The sequence below is a fragment of the Myxine glutinosa genome, chromosome 3, assembly GCF_964187855.1.
Source record: "Myxine glutinosa chromosome 3, kmMyxGlut1.1, whole genome shotgun sequence".
Lineage (NCBI taxonomy): Eukaryota > Metazoa > Chordata > Myxini > Myxiniformes > Myxinidae > Myxine > Myxine glutinosa.
In genome coordinates, this window is record NC_136263.1 from 35,600,201 (window position 1) to 35,623,404 (window position 23,204).

At 42.1% G+C, this 23,204-nt stretch overlaps 2 protein-coding genes across 5 annotated transcripts in view; both read right to left on the bottom strand.

The window, feature by feature from the left end:
* LOC137417062 (calcium release-activated calcium channel protein 1-like) overlaps positions 1-4,429 on the bottom strand; it is a 40,397-nt gene extending 35,968 nt beyond the window's left edge. The window contains exon 1 of one of the 4 annotated variants that reach the window (XM_068102814.2): positions 3,757-4,429. In XM_068102814.2, coding sequence (XP_067958915.1) covers positions 3,757-3,870 — 114 coding nt within the window. In that variant the 5' untranslated portion in view covers positions 3,871-4,429. The remainder of the gene's footprint in view (positions 1-3,756) is intronic. The other 3 variants (XM_068102817.2, XM_068102818.2, XM_068102819.2) reach the window with 3 other exon arrangements.
* The window catches only part of LOC137417057 (uncharacterized), a 293,573-nt gene extending 275,354 nt beyond the window's left edge, over positions 1-18,219 (bottom strand). Inside the window, exon 1 of the mRNA XM_068102807.2 lies at positions 18,078-18,219. The gene's annotated coding sequence lies outside the window, so the exon portion shown is untranslated. The remainder of the gene's footprint in view (positions 1-18,077) is intronic.
* Positions 18,220-23,204: the final 4,985 nt, after the last annotated feature.

Here is a 23,204-nt window from a genome sequence, read left to right on the forward strand (position 1 = left end):
CGGGCACGTTCGTGGTATCTCGCGGGCGCGTTCGCGGTATCTCGTGAACGCGCCCGTGGTTTCTCACATGATTTTTTTTATTTTTCCCTCATGAATAACGAAATTCGTGGAACCTATCCCCCCTTTTCCCATTGAAAAATGCGCCCAACTTTCGCATATTTGACATTCATGCCATTTTCCAGGAACGTATCCCACGTCGAGGTCCGGCTGTACGTCTATAAAATACAGTATATACAATTAGAATGCAACTATGTCTATAAAATACGTACTATAAAACCACACAAAAAGTCTGGGTGAGGGCATCCTCCATCTCACATTTCTAGTTTCATCACCCTAATTTCATTTGTATCATTTTTTTTGTCTCACATAATCTATCTTCTTACATCCATTTCAAGCTAATCACCTGTTTCATCCCATAATATGATGGCAGGCTCTGCAAAATCTGCTTTCTTCAAGCTGAATGGATCAATACCTTCACATCAAGTAAAAAATATTCTATCTCTATCCAAGCTTTACATTTGCCAGCAAATGATCAAAATACTTCGAAAACGATATCGCAAGCATGCAACTGCGAGTTGCTGAAGCAGACGAGTATAGCATCATCATGGCAGACACATATCTGGCTTAACCCACAGTGTACAGCAACACCACGTTATTGCAACCATCCCATTGTGCTTACACACATTATTGACCTCGAGCTATTCATTCCGTTGACACATCATGGGATGTGGTTATTCACAGAATCACAGGTTTTGAGCCCATCACTGGATGTGTTGCAGCAGCCAAATTCTGGTCACTTTTTTAGCATAAAACAGAGCCATAATACAGAAGAAAAAAATAAATAAATAAACAAAATCACAGAATTTGCCTCAATGAATTTATCAAACATGTGTACGTTTAGCAGTACAGTAAGTACAGTATATGTTTTTTGTATTTTTTTGGTATACAAGATCGAGGCTCGTGTAAGAGCTAACATCAATCACAAAAAAAACAATTGGACAAACAAAACATAAAATAAAGGGAGTGGGAGACAAGATGGGGAGAGAGGGAAGCACACAAGTACAACAGCAGAGAACAGGGACATCGGATGATCTGTGGGAAGGAGAAGGCTTGGGGGGAGGAGGCATGGGAAGGCGGGGAGGGCGGGAGGGGTGGGAGAGGTATAAAACACATGGACACTGCTAGAACTTCAAGGAAAAAAGTCGGTATTTCAAAAAAAAAGTGGAGCTGGGGTGAATTAATGGGGGTAGAGGAGATCAAGGTTTTGGATGGAGATGGGTTTTTATTTTGATAAACAACGGTTTCTGAATTATTTTCTATGTTATTGCTATTGATCCAAAATACGAAACTTTATCCCACATTTGGATACATTTTACATACAACTCCTTGGGGGGAGCACTCAAAACAGTGTTTTAAATCCATATTATAAAAGGAGCCATGTTTGTCTGTTTGTCTGTTTGTTTGTCGTGTTACAACTCGAGAAGGGATTAACAGATTTCAATAAATCCAACTACGGTGGATTAAGGGAACCCCCAGGAAGGTTTGTGATGCCATTTTTTAAAGGGCAAAAGGCCACACGTGGCGAAACTGCAAATGCCACATTGCAACGCTGGTTATCCATGCAGGATCTCCCAGGAAACCCTTCTTTTTTTTGGTTCTTGCTCCATAGATTATCCATCACAGCTGTGCCGAGGAAATGGAAAGCCCCAAAGAGACGAGGAGACTTCAGAGTTTGTTTCCTGCCATGGCGCATGCCTAATAGTAATACTATTATGGTAATGTAGCGGTTACCGCTGGATGCACACAATCGCCTTGCACCGGCCAGAACACGGCCAGACGCGCCTCTCCCGGGCATGCCCGGACTCACTGTTCCCGGGCACGCCCGAACCTCCCGGGCACGCCCGGTCTCGTCTTTCCCGGGCATGCCCGCTCTCGCCTTTCCAGGGCTCGCCCAGAGCGTCCGGGCATGCCCGCTATCGCCTTTCCAGGGCTCGCCCGCTCTCGCCTTTCCAGTGCTCGTCCAGAGCGCCCGGGCACGCCCAGCCTCGACTTGCCAGGCCGCAGCCAAACACGCCCGGGCAGGTCCAGACTCGCCTTTCCAAGGCTCGCCCTTGACACCCGGGCATGCCCGGTATAGCTTTTGCCGGGCAAACTTCCCGACATAAATGTGTATATACAGTGAAACCTTGACTTACGAGTGCACCAACTTACGAGTTTTCCGAGATACGAGCCGTCGCTCGGGCGGTTTATTGCTTTGAGATGCGAGCCGAGATCTGAGTTACGAGCTTACGCCACCCGCCACCAAGTGGGTTCCGGTCACGTGGTTATCTTGCCGTGCAAGCATCTCTGCCGTATATCGCTGCTGCTTTGTTGTCGCATTTTGGTTATTTTGGAGCTTACGCCACCCGCCACCAGGTGGGTTCCGGTCACGTGGTTATCTTGCCGTGCAAGCATCTCTGCCGTATATCGCTGCTGCTTTGTTTTCGCATTTTGGTTATTTTGGAAAATTTCTTAGCTTTAACCACGGGTCCTAAGAAATTGAGTGCCAAGGGCAGTACTGAGAAGAAGAAGAGGATGATGTGCTTGGATATAAAACACGCAATCGTCGAAAAACATGAGCGAGGTGTGCGTGTTGTCGACTTGGTGAGGCAGATGTGAAGGCAGCTGAAGATTTTATTATAACTTTTGCCGAACCGATAGAAGCCGAACGATACATCCCCCAGCAAATCTTCAACTGTGACGAGACAGGGCTCTTCTGGAAAAAGATGCCGAGGAGGACGTATATAACGGCAGAGGAGAAGAGCATGCCAGGCCACAACTTGTTCAGAGTGCTGGCGATAGCTCGCCTTCTCTTTGTGGAAAACACGGTGAGATCCTTAACATCCAACAACTAAAGGGACGCAAACGGGGCGCCCAGTTTAGCGGTACACCCATTGATGAATCACCCTGCCTGTGATTCACCCATGACAGGTTATAGCTGGGTCGGGATTCAAACCCAGGCTGGACAGTTTAGAGTCAAGTGTGCGTACCTCCAGTCCAGGCCATCCTGCCAACTTGTATGCTGCATACAGGTGAAATATAAAGCGCGAGATATTTTTATATATACTGTATATTTAAAAAAAAATTGGTGTGGTTTTTGGCGGGCTGGAACGGATTAATAGCATTTCAATGCATTTTAATGGGGAAATTTAATTTGAGAAACGAGCAAATTGAGTTACGAGCTTGGTCACAGAACGAATTAAACTCGTAAGTCAAGGTTTCACTGTATATTGCTGCCCGATAAACGGGCTTTTGTCAGAATACCTGAGCTGTTTTGTTTCAATAAAGCAACTCGGACGAATTCCGTCTTTGGTCGCGTCAATTCTTTCGACTCGCGTTGGAGCGCAGCTCCTTCAGTAATACGTTAACGTGCCCAGCCAGTTTAATCAAAGGGGGAAAAGGGAGGAAATAAATTATTTTGATCTTCCTCTTTGTGTGTTGTTGTATATTATTCGCAATTCAGTATCTAAAAAGGCTGTGATGAATATCCCATTAACACTCTCCCCTCCTCCCGTCCTGAGTGTACAGCTAGTCCAGTATCTAGCCTATACACCGCCTCATTTTATTTTTCCTCATTAACAAAATCTGTTTTTTTTTGGGGGGGGGGGGGGGGGGAGGTTTGCAATTACACAAAGATTGGTATTCACTGACGGGTCTTATATTCTTGTCTTCAGAGAAACTACAAACCAAAGGCAGACAGTAAACGTGGAAACTAACCATAGCGAATCCGGAGAGCAGTGCGGACGTCCGGCTGGACGCCTTGAGCTTGGCTCGACTCAGGTAGAGGCGTCTCCAGGACAGGGCTTTCAACGACGGCTCGTTGGGAGCCATTGCCGTGACCTTGCTGAGGTAACTCCCAAAAATGTGAACCGAGAAAACCGCTACCTCGATGGTAACACCGCAGGGTTATAACGCCGTGGTTTTCATCAAGCAACTTCAGTGCAGATGAGCTCCCAAATAAATGACGTCAAACGTCGTAACTTCGTCAGAGAGCGTGTAACTTCGAAATGTTAACATAATGCACTCAGTTTCCGTTTTCCAACTTACCCTGACCTACCAGAATTGTTTCCGTTACCTGGAGCACGATTTCTTACAGCATCGCCTCACCTTATCCTAGTTACCCTGAGCACAGGTAATCGTGCGTTCTCAGAGTTAACATCGATCAGCCTCCTCCACATCCTATCACACCGCACCAAAAACCACTAAGCACTAACACACGTCTCTTCGCTTTCCGATCAGCACTTCCGGTTTAAAATTTTAAATTCCGAAATTTTAACTTTAAAACAATTCCTTCTCTTTAATTACGCGTTAATTCACTTACATGTCGCACGCTTGCATTTGTTTAACCACGAAACATTGATTTCGATGAACGGTTTGTTGCGAAAGTCTTACGGGACGGCGAGCATACACCGCCCAAAACGTTAAATGCTTATTGCCAATGACACGGCTTTTCCAAGTCAAAGGCCAAACATGGCAAAAAAGTTTAATGAAAGACGAGTTGACCAATTCGGATAGCTTCATGTAAATTGATTGGTGCAAATTGAAGTAAGTGCACCGGTACGCCTTATATCCGAAGCATGGCTTTATTCAACTGAATGAAGCAGCTAGTTTCAATCTCAAATTCCAACAAAGCTAGTTTCAACAAAGGAAACTAGAAAGCATCTGAAAATGCAAAGTCCGTCCGCGTCCGTTTGTAATAGACGTCTTCTTCTCTTCTTCTTCCGTTAGGCCAACTCAACGAAAACAGTTTGAAAATAAAAATACAAAATGTAAATTGACGATTTTATGCAGCCTTGACCTTTGAGGTTCAGATCTAAAAAAAAAAAAAAAGAATCAGCTTCTAGCTTTTGATTGGTGAACTGAACCGTCCAATTCTGTGACCCAATATGCAAATTTTGAAAATTTCAGGTCATTTGCATAAAGATTGACGATTTCATGCGACCTTGACCTTTTGATCGAAAAACAACAACAATCGACTCCTACCTTTTGATGAGTGAACCATGAATTCAGTGACCCGATAAGCCAATTCTTTAAATTTCAGGTCAATCGGGTGAAAATTGGTGATTTTACGAAACTTGGACCATATACGGTACCCTTTTGATCTCTAAAAACAATTGGCTTCTAACTTTTGATTGGTGAACCAATTCAGTTAACCAATAGGCAAATTCTTAAAATTTCAGATCAATCGGCTGAAAATTGATGATTTTATGTGACGCTGACCTTTGACCTTGAGACCAAATTATTTGCCTTCTCCATAATCTCATAATAAAGTTTTGTTGAACATTTGATGACAAAACTCAAATGGTAAATTGAAATTTCAGGTATGAAAATGGATGAAAATGGATGGTTTTAGGTGATGCTGACCTTTGACCTTTTGACAAAATTATTAATTTGCCTTCTCTGTATTATCATAATAAAGGTTTGGTGAATTTTTTATGACAAAACTCAAATGGTTAAAAAAAAGTTACAGCCCATAGAGACACACAAACAGACAGAAGTGGTTGCAAAACCCTATATCCCACTGCACGGGGGACGGCCCAACGAAAATGACACTCGATAGAGAGAATTTTTAAAATCTAGAATGACACTCAATGGAGAGAATTTTTAAAATCTAGAATGACACTCGATAGAGAGAATTTTTAAAATCTAGAATGACACTCGATAGAGAGAATTTTTAAAATCTAGAATGACACTCAATAGAGAGAATTTTTAAAATCTAGAATGACACTCAATAGAGAGAATTTTTAAAATCTAGAATGCCACTCAATAGAGAGAATTTTTAAAATCTAGAATGACACTCGATAGGGAGAATTTTTAAAATCTAGAATGACACTCGATAGAGAGAATTTTTAAAATCTAGAATGACACTCAATAGAGAGAATTTTTAAAATCTAGAATGCCACTCAATAGAGAGAATTTTTAAAATCTAGAATGACACTCAATAGAGAGAATTTTTAAAATCTAGAATGCCACTCAATCGAGAGAATTTTTAAAATCTAGAATGACACTCGATAGGGAGAATTTTTAAAATCTAGAATGACACTCGATAGAGAGAATTTTTAAAATCTAGAATGACACTCGATAGAGAGAATTTTAAAAATCTAGAATGACACTCAATAGCGAGAATTTTAAAAATCTAGAATGACACTCGATAGGGAGAATTTTTAAAATCTAGAATGACACTCGATAGAGAGAATTTTTAAAATCTAGAATGACACTCGATAGAGAGAATTTTAAAAATCTAGAATGACACTCAATAGCGAGAATTTTAAAAATCTAGAATGACACTCGATAGGGAGAATTTTTAAAATCTAGAATGACACTCGATAGAGAGAATTTTTAAAATCTAGAATGACACTCGATAGAGAGAATTTTTAAAATCTAGAATGACACTCGATAGAGAGAATTTTAAAAATCTAGAATGACACTCAATAGCGAGAATTTTAAAAATCTAGAATGACACTCGATAGGGAGAATTTTTAAAATCTAGAATGACACTCGATAGAGAGAATTTTTAAAATCTAGAATGACACTCGATAGAGAGAATTTTAAAAATCTAGAATGACACTCAATAGCGAGAATTTTAAAAATCTAGAATGACACTCGATAGGGAGAATTTTTAAAATCTAGAATGACACTCGATAGAGAGAATTTTTAAAATCTAGAATGACACTCGATAGAGAGAATTTTAAAAATCTAGAATGACACTCAATAGCGAGAATTTTAAAAATCTAGAATGACACTCGATAGGGAGAATTTTTAAAATCTAGAATGACACTCGATAGAGAGAATTTTTAAAATCTAGAATGACACTCGATAGAGAGAATTTTTAAAATCTAGAATGACACTCGATAGAGAGAATTTTAAAAATCTAGAATGACACTCAATAGCGAGAATTTTAAAAATCTAGAATGACACTCGATAGGGAGAATTTTTAAAATCTAGAATGACACTCGATAGAGAGAATTTTTAAAATCTAGAATGACACTCGATAGAGAGAATTTTAAAAATCTAGAATGACACTCAATAGCGAGAATTTTAAAAATCTAGAATGACACTCGATAGGGAGAATTTTTAAAATCTAGAATGACACTCGATAGAGAGAATTTTTAAAATCTAGAATGACACTCGATAGAGAGAATTTTAAAAATCTAGAATGACACTCAATAGCGAGAATTTTAAAAATCTAGAATGACACTCGATAGGGAGAATTTTTAAAATCTAGAATGACACTCGATAGAGAGAATTTTTAAAATCTAGAATGACACTCGATAGAGAGAATTTTTAAAATCTAGAATGACACTCGATAGAGAGAATTTTAAAAATCTAGAATGACACTCAATAGCGAGAATTTTAAAAATCTAGAATGACACTCGATAGGGAGAATTTTTAAAATCTAGAATGACACTCGATAGAGAGAATTTTTAAAATCTAGAATGACACTCGATAGAGAGAATTTTAAAAATCTAGAATGACACTCAATAGCGAGAATTTTAAAAATCTAGAATGACACTCAATAGCGAGAATTTTAAAAATCTAGAATGACACTCGATAGGGAGAATTTTAAAAATCTAGAATGACACTCAATAGCGAGAATTTTAAAAATCTAGAATGACACTCGATAGGGAGAATTTTTAAAATCTAGAATGACACTCGATAGAGAGAATTTTTAAAATCTAGAATGACACTCGATAGAGAGAATTTTTAAAATCTAGAATGACACTCGATAGAGAGAATTTTAAAAATCTAGAATGACACTCAATAGCGAGAATTTTAAAAATCTAGAATGACACTCGATAGGGAGAATTTTTAAAATCTAGAATGACACTCGATAGAGAGAATTTTTAAAATCTAGAATGACACTCGATAGAGAGAATTTTAAAAATCTAGAATGACACTCAATAGCGAGAATTTTAAAAATCTAGAATGACACTCGATAGGGAGAATTTTTAAAATCTAGAATGACACTCGATAGAGAGAATTTTTAAAATCTAGAATGACACTCGATAGAGAGAATTTTAAAAATCTAGAATGACACTCAATAGCGAGAATTTTAAAAATCTAGAATGACACTCGATAGGGAGAATTTTTAAAATCTAGAATGACACTCGATAGAGAGAATTTTTAAAATCTAGAATGACACTCGATAGAGAGAATTTTTAAAATCTAGAATGACACTCGATAGAGAGAATTTTAAAAATCTAGAATGACACTCAATAGCGAGAATTTTAAAAATCTAGAATGACACTCGATAGGGAGAATTTTTAAAATCTAGAATGACACTCGATAGAGAGAATTTTTAAAATCTAGAATGACACTCGATAGAGAGAATTTTAAAAATCTAGAATGACACTCAATAGCGAGAATTTTAAAAATCTAGAATGACACTCGATAGGGAGAATTTTTAAAATCTAGAATGACACTCGATAGAGAGAATTTTTAAAATCTAGAATGACACTCGATAGAGAGAATTTTAAAAATCTAGAATGACACTCAATAGCGAGAATTTTAAAAATCTAGAATGACACTCGATAGGGAGAATTTTTAAAATCTAGAATGACACTCGATAGAGAGAATTTTTAAAATCTAGAATGACACTCGATAGAGAGAATTTTTAAAATCTAGAATGACACTCGATAGAGAGAATTTTAAAAATCTAGAATGACACTCAATAGCGAGAATTTTAAAAATCTAGAATGACACTCGATAGGGAGAATTTTTAAAATCTAGAATGACACTCGATAGAGAGAATTTTTAAAATCTAGAATGACACTCGATAGAGAGAATTTTAAAAATCTAGAATGACACTCAATAGCGAGAATTTTAAAAATCTAGAATGACACTCGATAGAGAGAATTTTTAAAATCTAGAATGACACTCAATAGCGAGAATTTTTAAAATCTAGAATGACACTCAATAGAGAGAATTTTTAAAATCTAGAATGACACTCAATATAGAGAATTTTTTAAATCTAGAATGACACTCAATAGAGAGAATGTTTAAAATCTAGAATGACACTCGATAGAGAGAATTTTTAAAATCTAGAATGACACTCGATAGAGAGAATTTTTTAAATCTAGAATGACACTCGATAGAGAGAATTTTTAAAATCTAGAATGACACTCGATAGAGAGAATTTTTAAAATCTAGAATGACACTCGATAGAGAGAATTTTTAAAATCTAGAATGACACTCGATAGAGATAATTTTTAAAATCTAGAATGACACTCAATAGTGAGAATTTTTAAAATCTAGAATGACACTCAATGGAGAGAATTTTTAAAATCTAGAATGACACTCAATGGAGAGAATTTTTAAAATCTAGAATGACACTCAATAGAGAGAATTTTTAAAATCTTGAATGACACTCAATCGAGAGAATTTTTAAAATCTAGAATGACACTCAATAGAGAGAATTTTTTAAATCTAGAATGACACTCGATAGAGAGAATTTTTAAAATCTAGAATGACACTCGATAGAGAGAATTTTTAAAATCTAGAATGGCACTCGATAGAGAGAATTTTTAAAATCTAGAATGACACTCGATAGAGAGAATTTTTAAAATCTAGAATGACACTCAATAGCGAGAATTTTTAAAATCTAGAATGACACTCAATGGAGAGAATTTTTTTAAATCTAGAATGACACTCAATGGAGAGAATTTTTAAAATCTAGAATGACACTCAATAGAGAGAATTTTTTTAATCTTGAATGACACTCAATCGAGAGAATTTTTAAAATCTAGAATGACACTCAATAGAGAGAATTTTTAAAATCTAGAATGACACTCAATAGAGAGAATTTTTAAAATCTAGAATGACACTCGATAGAGAGAATTTTTAAAATCTAGAATGACACTCAATAGAGAGAATTTTTAAAATCTAGAATGACACTCGATAGAGAGAATTTTTAAAATCTAGAATGACACGCGGTTTTCCAAATTTCTCGGTTTTCCAAGATGGCGGCCGAACCACGTGACCTGTGACGTCATAATTATCATTACAAAATTCTACAGGTGGAGTTGCACCTACGGTGAAAATTTCCTGTCAATCGGACCAACGGTTGTAGAGAAAATCATATTTAAGCTAAGCAGACAAACAGACAGACAAACAGACAAATGAAAAATCGGTCTAGGACTTGCTGGAATGTTCTTTTTTTTTTATCGGCCATGTTTGACAAATATGGCGGCCGAACCACGTGACCGATGACGTCATCATTATTTGTTTTCTAAACTAATTTATTCCTAGATTATGCTCAAGAAATTTAATCTTGATCGGATGAAGTTTTGTACTTGTCGAATTATGACGTCATAAAAAGGCACTGATGACATCATCATTTACGTATCTTATTCCCCATGGGGAGTACTTGACAAGGAGCCATGTTTCAATTTTTTCCATTGAGCGGTTTCATAGATATAGAGGTGTGACGTTTTTCCAAGATGGCGTCCCTACGACGTGATCTATGATGTCATAATTATGAACAAAGAAATTATACAGGCGGAAGCCCTCCTATAGTAAAAATTTCCTGTCAAATGGACCAACGTTTGCCAAGAAAATGAATTTTTAAAATGCAGACCTGCACGTTCGCACGTACTTAACCGATTGCCGAACCATGCTTTTCGCTTCGCCAGCGCAGGGTAATTTAAAATTCTAGTATCCGGATCTGGATCTTTACCAAAATCGAATCAATTAGTCCTGGTCACACACCCAACCTGTCCACTGAGTTTCGTACAAACACTTACATAATTTGAATTGAATTTTAACGGAATATGGCTTTCGCCCCATCACTCAATGCTGAGCCTGGTGTTGGCTTAGCGGTTTAGGTGGCTCGCTTATAATCACAAGGTCCTGAGTTCAAGCCCTTGTTTATTTTTATTTTTATTTTTTTTGTATACAAGATCGAGGCTCGTGAAAGAGCGAACATTAATCACACAGAAAGACAAACAGACACATAAAACAAATAACATCGGGAGCGGTAGACAAGATGGGGAGAGAGGGGGAAGGACACAACCACAACATTTGAGAGCAGGGACCGAGAGACATGGAGACATCGAGAGAACTGTGGGATGGAGAGGGCTTTGGGGGGAGGCATGGGAAGGGGGGGGGGGGTGGGAGAGGTATAAAACATATGGACACTGCCAGGACTTCCAGGAAAGAAGTTGGAATTTCAAACCAGGTGGATCTGGGGTGAATTCGTGGGGGTAGAAAAGATCAAGGTTTTGGATGGGGGAAGATAAGAGATGGTGGTGAACAGCTGTTTTAAAGACCTGGAGGGAGGAGTGTGATTGAAGTGAGTGTGGGAGTTTGTTCCAGAGGCGGGAGAAAAGAGGAATGAAAGAGTGAAGGTGAGCAGAGAGCCGAGATTTCGGCAGTTTAACCATCAGAGGGTGGCTGGCAGATCTTGTGCGACCTGTAGGAATATTTGGGGGACAGAGCACAGAGAGAGCTGGGGGAGCAAGGCCGGAGAGGAGTCGGTAGAAGACAGAAAGACCACCTACCTGCCTGCGGTGAGTGAGTGAAAGGCCCTCAGAGATAGCTTCATCGCGGGAGATTCCAATGATTCTGAAAGCTTTCGATTCAACAGCGTGAAGCCGAGCCAGGTGTGAGGCAGGAGCACCAGCCCATAGGGGAGAACAGTATTCCATTGAGCTGCGGATGAAAGCCTTGTATGTGGTGAGGAGCTCAGGTGTGCCTAGGAAGGACTTCGCACGACGGAGGATGCCCAGTCGGCGACTGGCTTTGGAGGCCAGCTTGGAAATGTGGTTTTCCCAAGAAAGATCATGGCAGATAGTGAGACCCAAAAGCTTGAGCGACAGAACTTCTTGGAGAGGATTGTTGAGAAAGTAGATGGGAGGGTTGTCCAGTCGATCTTTTCGGAGAGACATTGTAAGAGTGTGAGATTTGTCAGGATTGAAAGACATGTTCCACTTGTTTGGCCAGTCTGTGATTTTGTCCAGGTCTTCAGAGAGTGAGGAGGCTGCAGACTGCCGATCTGAGGGAAGAGGAATGGAGCGGCAGAGAGTGGAGTCATCAGCAAAGAGATAGAGAGGATTTTCCAGAGAGTCGGAGAGATCATTGATAAAGACCAGAAAAAGCACAGGGCCCAGCACACTGCCTTGGAGAACTCCAGCCTGAACAGGAAGGGGAGATGAGAGAAATCCATTCAGGGCCACACGTTGACTACGACCAGAGAGGAAGTCCGCAAGCCATGCATGGAGTCGGAGATTTCCATGGATACCATAGGAGGAGAGTTTGGTGAGCAGAGCTGGGTGCCAGACCGTATCGAAGGCACGTGATATGTCAAGGGAGACAGCTCTGATTTCCTGTTTGGCATTGAGGACCTCCATCCATTGTTGAGACAGCAGAAGTGGCATGTCCAGAGTAGAGTGACCTGGTCTGAAACCAAATTGATGATCAGAGATCAAGCCATTGGAGAAGAGGAAAGATTTCATATCCGAAGCAATGAAGGATTCCATGACTTTGCTGATATAATTGGGAGCAGGCTGATTGGTCTGTAGTTGCAAGGATCTGTTTTTGCACCTTTTTTGTGTAAAGCGGTAATGTTTGCTGATTTCCAGGATGCTGGCAGATGACCTTGAGCAAAAGATAGGGTGAAAAGAACAGAGAGAGGGTGAGATAGAGCGGCAGAGCAGGATTTTAGGACCCGTGGGCTGATGCCGTCTGGTCCAGTTGCAGAATCAGAGTCGAGGTTTGACAAAAACTCCTCCACCTTGTCAGGAGAGAAGGACACAGAGTCCAGGAGCAGTTGGGTTCGACTGGGAAAGGTGGGAACACAGAGAGATGGGTTTGGGACTAAGGATTTTGAGGCAAACACAGAGTTGAGGCATTCGGCTTTGTCACGTGCGATGTCAACTGTGTGGCCATTTGAGGTAAGGGAGGGGATGGAGGGGGAACAAACACCAGAAACGGATTTGACCAGATGCCACCAGGATTTGGAGGAAGGAGACAGGTTTGAGAGTTCATTCTTGAGTGAGGAGAGATAGTGCTTCCTGGCACTCCTGAGGGTAGACACACACTTGTTCCGAGCTTGGTGGAAGGAACTGAGATTGCCTTCAGTTGGATTAGCCTTCCAAGAGGCAAAGGCAAGTTGTTTCAGGGCAACTGCCTCACCACAAGATTCAGTGTACCATGGACGGGAGGAAGGGTAAGACAACTGAAGGCGAGATGGGATAAATCTGTGCATGAGAGAGATCAGTTTGCTTTGGAAGAATTCCCAGGAAGAATTGATGTCAGAGGCAGTGGAGATGGGAGACCAATCCAGACGATTGATGGCTGCTTGAAGACCGTCACAGTCGGCCTGAGTGAAATGCCAGACTCGTCGACGCTGAGGAGGCTCTCTGAGAATGGCCAGAGAGATGTCCACTTTGACAAGCACATGATCAGAAGAACCGATTGGAGCAGAAGAAGAGCAGCAGACATTAGCAGGGAAGTTTGTCATAACCAAGTCTAGAAGAGAAGATACTCCATTGTCTGAGATCCGGGTCGGGAAATTGACAGATTGTGTCAATCCCAGTGAGTCACAGAAGTCCTTTGCTGAGGTGCCATGACTGGTGAGAGAGGAACCCACACCCAACCAGGTGGCATGATGACAGTTGAAGTCACCACATATGAGGAAGAGAGAGTTGGGATGAGTGGATCGAAGTTGGTCCATGTTGTCAGACAGTGAAATGTAGATGGAGTCATCACTGTTTGGGGGACGGTACAGAACACATATGAACAAAAGGTGGGAGCGGAGAGGAAGCCGTAGCCAGAGGTACTCCTGGGGGTGAGGAGGAGATAGGGCAGTGCAAGGAGAGTGAGGAAGAGAGTTTTTGATAAAGATAGCCACCCCACCACCAGGCCGAGGCTCAGGTCTATCATACCGGAGGAGGGAGTAACCAGGAAGAGATATTAAGGAATCAGAGACATCTTGAAGGAGGAAAGTCTCTGTTAAGCAGATCAAGTCTGGATTGTCAGAAGCAACCTGTATGGAGAGATCAGTCAGGTTTGAGCGAAGGCCCCGGATGTTTGAGGTCCATACCGTTAATGAAGAGAGAGGGGGAGCATCGGGTACAGGACAGGGGAGGGGAGGAGTAGGGTAAGATGAAGGATGAGAGGGGGAGGTAGGGAGAGCAGTTGATAGTGTGTCAGAGATTGCAGAAGAGTTCCAAGAAAGGGAAGGATGAGGAGGATGAAAGGTTTGATGGTGAAGGGATGAGGCACAGTGAGGGGTTGTTTGAGGGGGGGCAGAGGAAAGTAGAAGGTTGGGGGGGGTGGAGGTATGAGATAGAAGGGAGACGAAGTGGGGAGGAGGCAGCTTTGAGGAGGAGGGGGGAGGAGGGAGAATTGGAGAGGAATGGTATGGGGGGAGATTTGAATGGGAGGGGTTGGGGGGGAGTTTTGAAGGGGAGGAGTTAGGGGGGAGTTTAGGAGGGGAGGGGCAAGGGGGGAGTTTAGGAGGGAAGGGGCAAGGGGGAAGTTTAGAAGTGGAGGGGCAAGGGGGGAGTTTAGGAGTGTAGGGGCGAGGGGGGGGATTTGGAGGGGAGGGGCAAGGGGGGAGTTTAGGAGGGGAAGGGCAAGGGGGGAGTTCAGGAGTGGAGGGGCAAGGGGGGTGATTTGGAGGGGAGGGGCAAGGGGGGTGATTTGGAGGGGAGGGGCAAGGGGGGAGTTTAGGAGGGGAAGGGCAAGGGGGGAGTTCAGGAGTGGAGGGGCAAGGGGGGAGTTTAAGAGTGGAGGGGCAAGGGGGGAGTTTAGGAGTGTAGGTGCAAGGGGGGGGATTTGGATGGGAGGGGCAAGAGGGGAGTTTAGAAAGTGGACGATTAATGAAAGACGAACATTGAAAACAAATTGGGTTTGTTGTGATTTTCAAGTTAGCAATCCGATTCAGAACGATGGAGGAGGGATGGAATGAATGTGAATTTAGACCATGTAGTGAGGGAGACATATAAGATATTGAATTTCTTTTTTTTGAAGTGGAATGAGTTGGAGAGGGAATTGAGAAAAGCCTTTTAAATAGGAAGAAAAACAGCGTGTTGTAAAATACCACTGAGTAAAACACTGAAGGGGAAAGGTTAAACATATTTAAATAATATTTAAACAGAACCGTGAACAATCTTATATGCACAAAATACCAATGGGGGGGAGAGCCGAGAGGGACCACCACGAGTCACGTGAACAGGGCAAACGGTGGATGGCAAGGAGATAATGGGGGCGGGGCGAACAGCACACCTGGACAGAAAATACAGGATGAGACAACAGTACACGTGAAGAAAGGAAAATAAATGTTTTTTTTTGTTTTTTTGTTTTTTTGGGGGGTGGGGGGGGGGGGGATTTAGAACGTTAGACAGAGTATTATGTTCGGGGTAGAAGGGAAAAAACTAAGAGCCAAGCAAAACACGCTTAAGTTAACAAACACCGACGGGGGTACAACTACAAGGCCGCACACGAGGAGCAGAACACGATTAATTAATTACGAGTTACAGGAAATTCAAACCAAAACTAACTATAATCAAACAATAACGCATGGACGATAAAATAACGAGTTGAAATTTGACAATCTATCTGGGGAAATGGGGGAGAAACACGTGGTCGAAGAACGAACGAACGAATAAGAATGAATAAACGAATGAGAACAGAGAAGGAAATGTTTTTTTGTTTTTGTTTTTTTTTAGTTGAGATTTACATAAGGAAGTAGGCTATGGGGTGGAAAGACTGGGAAAACAGAGAACGAAAGTTATTGGATCACAAACGATGGACCGCTGAGAGAAACACAAAGCCTCAAGGTTGTACAGTGTACACTGTACAAGGCCTCAAGACACAACACGAATTAACACGATTTTCAATACAGGTATGAAAATTTTGGACAGAAAATCTTTGTCGGGAGACAATATATACACCATAAAATAAATACAGTTACAACGAAAATACAAATGGGAACAATTACTTAACTTCGATTTCGATGGAGAGCGTGGAGAGCTGAGAATAAACGAACCCTCGCCAGCCATTGAATTAACACCAGGTGGGTTGACTCAGCCTGTCATCCTTCCGAGGTCGGCAAAATGAGTATCAGCCTACTGGGAATGAATGAGCCATTCAAGTATCCTACGTCGGAGTGGCGACCCATCCATGATTGTGCCCAATAGTCAATAAACTCCTTCGGCTGCCCTGTGCATCTGAAGATGCAAAAAGGAGTGGACTCAATGGAGAAGAATCACTTTTAAAAATTCTCTAATCCAGATGCGGATTCGAATCTTCCCCAAAATTTAATCAATTCTTCCTTGTCACACACTCGACCTGTCCACCAAGTTTCATCTGAATTCGTCCACAACATCTGAGATATCCTGTTCACAAACAGACAGACGAGTGAAAACATAACGTCCGCCAGCATTGGTCTGCCCACCTCCAGTGGCGGAGGTAACAAAAGCGCAAAATGGAGGATAAGAGCAGGATGAGTTATAACCTTGAAACAAGAGACGTGGTATAACAAGCATTCATTGAATGTCTAGTAAGAGTTTGTATTTACGACGTTCTCAATATCTCAAAAGTTCAACGAGATATTTCACTGGTTTAGTTTATTAGGAGGCCGAATAACACGAGTAGATTGGCATAATAATTATGGGTTCAGCCTCAGCAGATAATTGTTTGTTGGTTCTATCAGTCACAATTGGAACCCCAGCAGGAATTCCGCAGTCGCCTGCAGCAGGCAAAAAGTCATCAGTGGGTCTTCCCTCGCTAGAGGACGGTCCAGAGGCCATGCGTTCTGTCGGCGTTGTGTTTCCCAATGCTTCGTCGGGACATAGAAAATCGTCTCTGTGCCAGGTGCTGTATGGACACTGGTCTCCCTACTGTCAGGGAGTCGAACATGGGCATCTATTGGGGATGCCTCTTCACAGTGTTTATACCCCCAACACAAATCAAAGGCTAAATCTTCCCTGCTGCCCGGATTCATCAGACAGTCAGAGTGCCGATCGTTTTTTTTTGTTGTTTTTTTTTGGTATACAGAGTCGAGGCTCGTGATAGAGCTAACATTTATCAAAGAAACAAATCAAACAAACAAGCAAACAACGTATATAAAAAGGGGAGCGGTCGACAAGATGGGGAGAAAAGGGGAGGAAGCACACAACACAACATTTGAGAGCAGGGACATCGGGAGATGTGTGGGAGGGAGAGGGCCTGGGGGGAGGCAGGATAGGTATAAAACGCAAGGACACCAAGGACTTCCAGGAAAGAAGACAAAAGTCATCTCAAAAAGTGGATTTGGGGTGAAATTAGCGGGGGTAGAAAAGATCAAGGTTTTGGATTGGGGAAGATAAGAGATGGTGGTGAACAGCCGTTTTAAAGACCTGGAGGGAGGAGTGGGATTGAAGAGAGTGAGGGAGTTTGTTCCAGAGGTGGGAGAAAAGAGGAATGAAGGAGTGAAGGTGAGCAGAGAGCCTAGATTTTGGCCGTTTCAGCAGAAGAGGGTTGCTGGCAGATCTTGTGCGACCTGTAGGAGTACTTGGGGGACAGAGTACAGACAGCACAGACAGACAGAAAGACCACCAACCTGCCTGCAGTGAGTGAATGGAAGGCCCTCAGAGTTAGCTTCATCGCGGGAGATTCCAATGATTCTGAAAGCTTTGGTTTCAACAGCGTGAAGACGAGCTATGTGTGAGGCAGGAGCACCAGCCCAGAGGGGAGAGCAGTATTCCATTGAGCTGCGGATGAAAGCCTTGTATGTGGTGAGGAGCTCAGGTGTGCCAAGGAAGGACTTCGCACGATGGAGGATGCTCAGTCGGCGACTGGCATTTGAGGCCAGCTTGGAAATGTGGTTTTCCCAGGAAAGATCATGGCAGATAGTGAGACCCAAGCGCTTGAGTGACAGAACTTCTTGGAGAGGATTGTTGAGAAAGTAGATGGGAGGGTTGTCCAGATTGTCGTTTCGGAGAGACATAGTAAGAGTGTGAGATTTGTCAGGATTGAAAGACACGTTCCACTTGTTTGACCAGTCTGTGATTTTATCCAGGTTTGGATTTTCGAAGGGAACATTAATATTTTACCGATACAAATGTAAACAACGTTCCTGGGCGTGTCGACGGGGAATGAGAAATCGTATGATATTCTTGCGTGTCTTGTGGTCTTCTCTCCCCACTCTCACGCATTTCATTCTTGCGCCCCCGGTCGGCGTCACTTGGTATTGCCAAGGATTTCGAAAATCCAGGATTTTATCCAGGAGTGAGGAGGCTGCAGACTGCCGATCTGAGTGATGAGGAATGGAGTGGCAGAGAGTAGAGTCATCAGCAAAGAGATAGAGAGGATTTTCAAGAGAGTCAGAGAGATCATTGATGAAGACCAGAAAAAGCACAGGGCCCAGAACACTACCTTGGGGAACTCCAGTCAGAACAGGAAGGGGAGATGAGAGAAATCCATTCAGAGCCACATGTTGACTCCGACCAGAGAGGAAGTCCACAAGCCATGCGTGGAGATTTCCATGGACAACATAAGAGGAGAGTTTGGTGAGGAGAGCTGGGTGCCAGACCGTATCGAAGGCACGTGATATGTCAAGTGAGACAGCTCTGATTTCCTGTTTGGCATTGAGGACCTCCATCCATTGTTGAGACAGCAGAAGCAACATGTCCAGAGTAGAATGACCTGGTCTGAATCCAAATTGATGATCGGAGATCAAGCCTTTGGAGAAGAGGAAGGTTATCTTCGGCATCCTGAGCAAATGACTAATTTTTCTGTGACTACCACAACTGACAAGCAAAGAAAAGGTGAACCACCCAGGCTAACCCTGAACCTGCCTCGTTGGGCAATACCAAGTGACGCCGACCGGGGGCGCAAGAATGAAATGCGTGAGAGTGGGGAGAGAAGACCACAAGACACGTAAGAATATCATACGATTTCTCATTCCCCGTCGACACGCCCAGGAACGTTGTTTACATTTGTATCGGTAAAATATTAATGTTCCCTTCGAAACGGGGACATTTTATTGACTCTGTGGCGTTAAATGGTTTCGCCGTATTTCCGTCTCCGCAGGACGGATTTGATTTTTCGGGATTCGCTGTGTTTTTGTTTGTGCACGACGAGTTCGGTTTTAATTTAAAAATTAATAACTCGCTTTCATGGCCATTTGTGGTTTGGATTTGTCATTTTTATTTATGTCGTCTTGACCTTACGAGTCGCTTGTGGAAACGCTCCTCGACTAGTTTCCGCATCGGTTCGAGGACGAGGAGCCCTCTCTCACGCACACGAAGAAGAAGAAGTCCGGCAGGCCGACACATCTCGGGGGTTTGAGGGAGGAGAGCTAGAGCTACACACTTTCACTCTATTACAATTTGATCCGTGAGATTTTATTTTTAGGTTCTTTTCATATATATAAATAGCATAATACATATTAAGAGGTATTTATCAATTAAAATTTATTATACTTTGAGTACATTCTTTGAGTATTGAAGGAACCAGCCGAGCGTGCGATTTAAGGAGATGTACACCTTCGTAGCATCGACGCTCCGTCGCTCCCTCGGCGTCAGTTCCTGAGAACTCGCGCTCTGTGGTGAATTGTGCGGTATTCTTCGTTTTATTAGCAATTATGGTGTTGTTCGAGTTGGAATTCATACTTTTTGTTGCGAATCGCACGAGGTTTGGTCTACCGACGGACGGGCGCAATGTTCTGTTCGCAATGCGGTGATAAAATGATAATACTGTAAATGACTGGATCACATTGCACTCTCACTCTCAGTCTCAGTCTCATGCATTGATGACACGAGGAAGAGGAATGATTTGAACTTGGGATTTATCGCATCATTGTTTAAAAATATTCATACACGACGTAGCTTGGAGAGAGGGTACCGCAGAGAGAATGAATCCCAAGATGGCTTACCTGGGCTCGAATATTGGCCCAGCAATAAACTGCCGCCCTGGTGTTTCGCAGGCTCCAGGGTGATTCGTCAATGTGTGCCGTGCTCGGATGGACGTTAAACTGGGCGTCAGGTCTGCCGGTATTCATTGGTGGACGTTAAAGATCCCACGGTATTCTTTGCGACAGGTCGGCGAGCTATCGCAGGCACCCTGAACGGATCACAAATTCCTGGCAACCGAATGCCGTGAATGACCAGGGCCAAAAACACCCCCACCTGCCAACCCAAGAATAATTTGGACGATAAAGAAGAAGAAGAGCACTGTCAAGTTTTAACAAGTATAATTTATTAATTTTAAAAAATGTATTATCTTTTTAATATTTATCTATTAATTTTATTATTTGTCTTGTTTTATTTTAAGTGGTCAAAACATAATTATCTTTTGACCACTTAAAAAAAAAATTGTGACAGCTATCTATCTATAATTCCAGTAATCTCTGTCTGTACGTTTGTACGTCTGTACGTCTGTTTGTCTGTGACCGCTGTTTCTCGACAACCACGGGTCCGATATACTTTTAACTTGCCAGGTATATTGCTGGGGACCCGAGGATGTGCCTTTTCAAGGTTTCATATTAATCGGACAATTACTTACCGAGCTATGTCCAAAAAACGATTCAACCAATCAGAGAGCAGCGAACGATCGCGTGTGCCGAACGTGGAGGACACACTCTGCCTCGGATGGCACATTTGAGAGCGTATTCATTTATTTCACGTTTGCAAACTATGTTGGCGTTAAACGATGTTTTAAAACTAATAAAACCGAATTTGCGATTCATTCGCTTTCCTGCGCGTTTGTGCACGCGATGGCGATTTCTTTACCAAACTCCGGAAGCCGTTCGCTTTGGACCAAACCATTGCATGTAAATAGAGGGGGGGGATTGTCACCGTACTCGCAAGCCGTTCGCTTTGGACCAAACCATTTCATGTAAATAGAGGGGGGGGATATAATTTTAGATATAGATATAGTACGGGCAATGCCCTAGTAATTATAATTGCTATAATACATTGTTTGTTTCATTATTCTTCAATGGCAAAAGGTTCATTGGAATTGTATCCTTGGGCTACTACAACTACTTTCGCAGCTCAAATTTTGTTTCCCCATCTTGTGAGGTGGGCCAGGGAAAGTTTATGGCCCAAACCTTTCATGAACCAGCTGCCCAGGTCTGAAATTGGGGTGGAGCTGATTTGAGCAGGAATTTGTCATTTGTCCAGGGTGCTGGTGATGACTTGCCTACTCTCTGTGAAATAAATTGTGGCATAATGTCCATCAACCAGCTAATGCTAGCAGACGAGACACCCAGCTTACGCCACCCCCGGTCGGCGTACGTCCAACCGATGGACTGTGCACTTTGTGACGCAATGCCCTGCCTGTAAACCACAATCCGACAGTTTATAGTCGGGGTTGGGAATGAACCCCAAGATGGACAGCTAAAAGATAAGTGCACTATCCTGTCATACATATCTACAGGGATATGTCTCCATAATTATATATTTATATTGTGTTTCGTTCCACTCATTCATTACCACTACAAACGTGAGGTTTTAAAGTTGTTTTTGTATACAAAGTCGAGGCTCATGGAGGAGCTAGGACATGGAATGGATCAGGACGTAAAGTAACAGGAACAGGAGAGGGGGGGAAGCACACCAGCAGCAGTGTTGAAGGACAAATAGAGGGAGATTTCGACAAACGAGGGATGTGGGGAAGGAGAGGTAGGGGATGACACACGGGGTGGACAAGATGGATACAGAAGCAAACTCCCAGGAAGAAAACCATTTTATGCTCTCATGTCGTGGTATTGTGGTTTCACTTGTACCCATCTGAGTGTACCCATCTGGCATACCCATCTAGTGTACCCATCTGAGAAGCAGCTAGGAAAATAATTAAAGACATAGTGGAGATGCAGACATCACTTAATATAAAGCTTGTCACCAACCCTGAAACTTTCATCACAAGTTCTATTTTTAATGCTGTTTTGTTTCTCTGGTGGAAAGGTTCGTGGGGGATGAAAGATGAGTACAAGTTTGACTCATTGGCTAACTTAGGAAGTCGAGATATTTTTTGCATGGAATCAACTGCCAAATGTTATTCAAAGGTGATGCTCAATAAAGTTTGATTTAAAAAAAAAAAAAAAACATGATTTGTTTCATTAATTTAACAGGACGTGTTTATTGATTGGGCTATCCATTGTGACCTGCCCAGGGTCGGAGCAGCTGATTGACTCTAGCAAGAATGAGTACGCCGAAGGGGAGTAACTTGAAGATGCCAAGTAAAATTAGCCGATCTATGACCAGTCGGATTGCAGGTGAATTTACTTCCCACATATTTTCAATTGCATTTCCATTATTTTTATTACGAGAATGATGTCCAATTCCATGTGATTCCATGTATATATATATATATATATATATATATATATATATATATATATATATATGTATATATATATATGCATATATACTCGTGTGTGTATACAGTGCATTCAGAAAGTATTCAGACCCCGACACTTTTTTCACATTTTGTTATGTTGCAGCCTTATGCTGAAATAGTTTAAATTCATTTTTTCCCTCATCAATCTACACTCAATACCCCATAATGACAAAGAGAAAACAGGATTTTAGAAAGTTTTGCTAATTTATTAAAAAGAAAAAACTGAAATATCACATTGACATAAGTATTCAGACCCTTTGCTATGACACTTGAAATTTAGCTCAGGTGCCTCCCATTTCTCTTGATCATCGTTGAGATGTTTCTACACCTTGATCGGAGTCCATCTGTGGTAAATTCAATTGATTGGACATGATTTGGAAAGGCACACACCTGTCTATATAAGGTCTCACAGCTGACAATGCATATCAGAGCAAAAACCAAGCCATGAGGTCGAAGGAACTGCCCGCAGAGCTCAGAAACAGGATTGTGTCGAGGCACAGATCTGGGGAAGCCTACAAAATTTTTTTTGCTGCATTGAAGGTTCCCAAGAGCACAGTGGCCTCCATAATTCTTAAATGGAAGGAGTTTGGAACAACCAGGACTCATCCTAGAGCTGGCCTCCTGGCCAAACTGAGCAATCTGGGGAGAAGGGCCTTGGTAAGAGAGGTGACCAAGAACCCGATGGTTACTCTGGCTGAGCTCCAGAGATCCTGTGTGGAGAGGGGAGAAACTTCCAGGACAACCATCACTGCAACACCCCACCGATCTGGGCGTTATGGCAGAGTGGCCAGACGGAACCCTCTCCTCAGTGAAAGACACATGAAAGCCCGCTTGGAGTT